Source organism: Anopheles aquasalis, chromosome 2, assembly GCF_943734665.1.
Source record: "Anopheles aquasalis chromosome 2, idAnoAquaMG_Q_19, whole genome shotgun sequence".
In the NCBI taxonomy this organism is placed as follows: domain Eukaryota; kingdom Metazoa; phylum Arthropoda; class Insecta; order Diptera; family Culicidae; genus Anopheles; species Anopheles aquasalis.
Window position 1 is genome coordinate 89,123,147 of NC_064877.1, and position 5,000 is coordinate 89,128,146.

A 5,000-nucleotide genomic window follows, 5' to 3' on the forward strand; every position below is an offset into this window, starting at 1 on the left:
GCGCTCGCGGTTCACTTTGAACCATAAAACGATTAATCCTATCGAGCTGCGAGCGACCGCCTTCTCTTTATCTGGTGGAACCGGCGTGGTGGGTGTTGTTGGAACACATTTTTCATCGCGTTCCGTTTATGCTTCGCCACTCATCCCGAGAGGAGGACAGCACAGCAGCAAGATGTAAGATTGGCCGTAAATAACACCGGGAGCCATAACACCATGAACATCTTGGTCCGTAACACGTTCGCGATACAAGAAACGCGATAGGCGCGCGTCAACCCCAAAAACTGTCCTCACCAACTACCAACTTGGTGACACTTTCGGTGGTTCCGATCGGTGTAAGCAGCAGAGTGGAGCATTCATTCTTTTCTTGCTTCTCACGTGCCGGCTTTTGGATAAACAGACAATCAGTCACATGGCCCCGCAAAACCTGCTCCAGATGGAGGAAAATTCCATTTTCCTCTTGAAAATCGCGTTAATCCATTTTACTTTCTCGATTCTGCGGAGCTGCTGACAGCAGCACCACTCGATTGCAGCGCCTGCTAACGAATCCCCAAGCACTCTTTGCCGATAGCAATCACTACACGCGCGAGCAACGTCGTTAGCAACCAACAGAAATCAATCAACTCACCACCGAAGGATTAGTGGCGTGTTTCGCGTTGATCCGGGAAAATATGACATCGGATCAGGCACAACAAGCACGATGCTCGCGCGCACGCGCCCCCGACTTCAGATTAATGTTCAGAAATTAGACAAACAACTCAAGAGGCCCCCTTTGGAAGGGGGGACTCCTTCTGAAAGGCTAAGCACACTTCCTACGCTCGCACACCTTCAGCAGCAGCTTGATGAATTGCATAATGTTCCGGTGGATTTGTGCGCCCCCCCCCCCCCCCCCCGTTTCGCGGCTTCTTATGGCTCGAGAAGAAGTGGATGCTGCTCCACCAGAGCGACCAGACATGCCGTCAGCGTCAATAATGATTTCAATTAAAAATTCATCATTATTTGCACTTGAGTCTTCCAGGAACGTGGTACCGTGATGGTGCCATGCTTTTCGCGACATTTTATCGATAGACAGTAGACCCGGAGAGTGATGTACATTCACCGCGCTTTCCGCTGCTCATTAATATTTACTGTATGTCTTTTATCTTTTATTACAATCACTTCAGTCACTTCAGTACACATGCATTGGCTGTGGCCTGTTCTGTCAACTAAGCAGCACCGTTTGGCGCAGTGGTTGCTATTTAATGATTTCCACTCCAAGGAGCAAGCAGCGTGCAAGGGGCCCTAGTAAGCCTTGAGCTTTAGCACCTACGCTTACGCTCACGAAATCCGTTTATTGGTTCTAGGAAGCGTGGAAGGTATGATGATGCGTTTGCTCGAAGCTATGGCGCCCTGCTAGAAGACGCCGTGACGCCGTGTCTCCTGTGGGCGTTAGGAGAGGTTCCGTTCCGTTGGCCGCAGACCTCACGAGACTGAAAACAATAGGACATGCTGGGGCCGAGCCCGGCACAGCGTTACACTAAAAAGCAAAAAGAAGGAGAGATGAACCATGACAGTGTCGATTATGTAAAGGACATGCATGGTGGATCAGATGTTGCACTCCTTCGCAGTCGTGCCCTAGGGTTCGACTTTTCTGTCCGCTCTGTCTGCTCTGTCGTCCTCTTCGTTGGCTGGTGAAATCAAGGTTCTTTTTCCTAGATTCCAGGTAGAAGACAAAGAGAAGAAATGTAGAAAAAAATAGCAACTCCACACTATTAGAGTTTGCAGAATGTTGAAGCAAGAAAGAAGCACGAAAATGGATGAATGGGATGCCGGGGAGTGCTCAGACGATTAGAGAGCGCCGAGACCAGTGACGATGCCACGGCGCTGCGGGAATTATTGTCATCATAATTAATATCTTTCGCACGCTGACGCTCGCTAATGCTGCGAATGCTGCGTTGTGGTCCAACAGGAAGACGAAGAAGCAAAAGACCGGCAGAACACACGGAACCAGTTGAGTCTGTGAAGCGTCGCGTTCATGCATCATGCATGAGGAGCAGCGGCAACCTGTGAGTGTCTGCATCATTAGCGAGCTGCCACAGGATTAGAAAGGATCTTCTGCTGCCTCTTCGGCTTCGACAGAGACCACAAATGATAATATATGATGGCGCGGGGCCGACTCGTAAGTCGTCTAAGAACGCGGCTTAAGACAGAGCGCGCAAAGACCTGTCCTGTACCTGTCGCACAAAGAACCACCCAGTACCCAATCACTCCCTGGCTGCCTAGCAACAATCTACGTGTTTGGCCTCTCCAACAGTGCACGCACACAAACACTCACGCAACAGCCGCGTAATTGATTATTAGGTCTGATTATTACGCTGGAATGCTAATAAAGCACGCAAAACACGGATTACCGGGGACATTGTTTTAACACGATCAACGTCCGTCTGCTGGCGCTGATATCTGTCGCTCGGACCACCACACATACTGTGAGCGAGGGTGGGCTCTCCAGTTAATGCGCGATTTATGTGCCAGCGCAGTCAGTTGTCAGGTTGTTTGCGATGGAAAACTGATTCCAACATTAATTCCGTTTAAATACTAAGGCCGTGACAAATTTGCTTCATTCGTTCCGTACCCACTAGAGCTGTGTCGATCTTTTCGCTTCTCCTTTCGCCTTCTCTCTCCCTGTTCGTTCTCTGTCTGTGATATGCAAATATGCTACCCACGCGACTCTGCACTAGGATTTTCCTCCATTTGAAACCGGGTGCTTCCCAAGGGGGCTCTATGACAAATGAACTTCGAGATCTCGTCGGACACCGGAGATTGGCACCGGTATCTGGCATGGCAAAAGGCGCCCCCTAAAACCCACCTCGTCCTCGTGTGGTGTGACGAACCATAAATTACTAATCGACCACAAACCCATCGACACACACTGCTAGGCTAACGGTACGGGTCGGAAAGGGTCCGGATCATAACTTCGACTAGCTTATTGCTCCATTGCCACCGAGAATGAGTAATGGCCGTGGCATGGCGCGACCGAACGCGCGGCCATTCTGCTGACAGGCAAACTACCTCACCGGTTTACAACAGCCACGGCCGTGCCGTGTCACGGTTCGACACGGGTGCCAAGAACCATACGATGACCTCCGGATCATGACTCCGGGAAGTCACACCGCAGGCCGTCTTGAAACCAATCTCTTGGAGCAGCTTCCTGTCGGTCAACCGGAGATGCCAGAGCCGGAGAATCAATTATTCAAATTTATTTTAACTTTACATTATGCCACCTCCAGCAGCATCAGCGGCAGCAAGATTCTAATCAGCGATCCATTTTCCAGCGAGCCCGGATAATGCTTTCTGGCTGCTGGCTAATCAAGTTGTTTGCTACCAACAATCCGATCCGAGAGGGCGCTGGAAAGGTATTTCATTACAAATTGAGTGTGTTTGGCTGGCATCATGGTTGTCAGGAAGGTGATGCTGTGAGAGCATCATAGTACACATAGGGCGCACGGGATGCTCATTAGCCGATGGTACAAGTGGTGTGCGGAAGTATTATTTCTGTTTTTCGTGAATTCCAACAATTCAACCGTGAAAATGGATAACAAAGAACAATCGCGCGGAAATGGAGAGCCAAATCCGAGGCGAAAAAGCCGAAATCCATACCTAAATTTTTTAAGTGAATTCAGAAGCAAAAATTTAAACCTATCGGCGGTGGAGGTAATCCGCCGGGGAGCGGCTTACTGGCGCCAGCTAACGGAGGAGCAGAAGCTACCGTATGTGCGGTTGGCGTTCTATGCACCGATGCGGCCCCGAAGATGTCCCATGTGTGGCATGCGTTATCGCACGAAACGAGCCTCGGGCGCCCAATCGTCGGCACGGCAGGGCAAGCTTGTGAAATCCCAGCAAATGCGAATGCCACCGAAGAAGCAACACTAACGGCGACATACCGTACGCCTTCACCCGCTGACACTCCGTGGCAAAAAAGGAAATAACTTTTGATACTACTTGAAATATATGTACAGATATCCACGCCTGGTGGCTGGCTGGCCAGGTCGAATAGTTTCGGTTCTGTGTATGTGTCTGTGTGTTTTTATGCAGTTAAGTCACGTTTTAGCGCTCGAAGGCTTCATGTGCTCCTGCCACACGGGTGACAATTCTCCCGGAGTGTACTCCGCATACCACATCTTCGGTAGTACCGTTCCGATAAACGTTTTATTTAGTTTCGTGGAAAATGAAGTCAACATTGGGACGCGGGCAACACCTCCGGAAGTCAAAGATTATCCAAACCTCCTTGGATCACAATCTGGCCTAGCTTGCTGGGTCGGTTGCCTACGTAACCGCTTTACAATATTAAGCGGGAAAAGTGGTAACCAAACGCCATCCCAGTCCTTTCGCTCCCCCGAAAAACCTCTCAAGAAGGCTCATTGTGTTCCGTTGTTCACGGGTTTTTGCTCCTACACAGAGCACCTTCATTGTGTAGTGCTGCAGGCGTGTAGTGGTGCCAACCGTGGCCGTGGCGACGTCGAAACCGACATCGGAAGGTCGATGGCATCCGCTGTTTTCGCTGTCGAAGTTTTCGGGCTTCGGGCCTGGTGGTCGGCAGACACGGCAGATTCTTTCTCTAGCACTGTTTGGCTTTTATCACGAAACCATTCCCAAATATCTTCCCCTCATCTCCTAGCCAGCCAGCCTGCCTGCCTGCATCTACTGCAACCCATTCTACAGGCAGCATCTTCGACACACTACACACCCCCTCGTGGCCCCTTGAGGGCTACACACCGATGATAAAAACGAGAAGACGGTATACAATTTTCTTTTTAATAAATATTTCATGAATGGTTTCTGTTGTTTGTGTGTTGTGCTGTTGTTGCTGCTACGGCGAGCCGGGAGTACGAGGTCACAGGTTGAAGACCCCACCCACACTATAGCAAACCCCCGGGTCCATCCAGCACTCCAGCAGCGGTCTGTCTGTTGCGAGAGAGTTGGTTCGGAGTTTGGTTAAGATTACGTCAAAATTTCTTATCCTAGGC

At 50.2% G+C, this 5,000-nt stretch overlaps 2 protein-coding genes across 7 annotated transcripts in view; one reads left to right on the top strand and one right to left on the bottom strand.

Moving 5' to 3' along the window:
- LOC126570763 (uncharacterized) overlaps nucleotides 1–5,000 on the bottom strand; it is a 34,619-nt gene that overhangs the window by 16,415 nt on the left and 13,204 nt on the right. The gene's annotated exons all lie outside the window — the stretch shown is intronic.
- LOC126570765 (uncharacterized) lies at nucleotides 3,510–3,998 on the top strand. The gene has a single exon (XM_050228748.1). It carries the CDS (start codon nucleotides 3,565–3,567, stop codon nucleotides 3,904–3,906), a length of 342 nt encoding a protein of 113 aa, XP_050084705.1. The 5' UTR covers nucleotides 3,510–3,564; the 3' UTR covers nucleotides 3,907–3,998.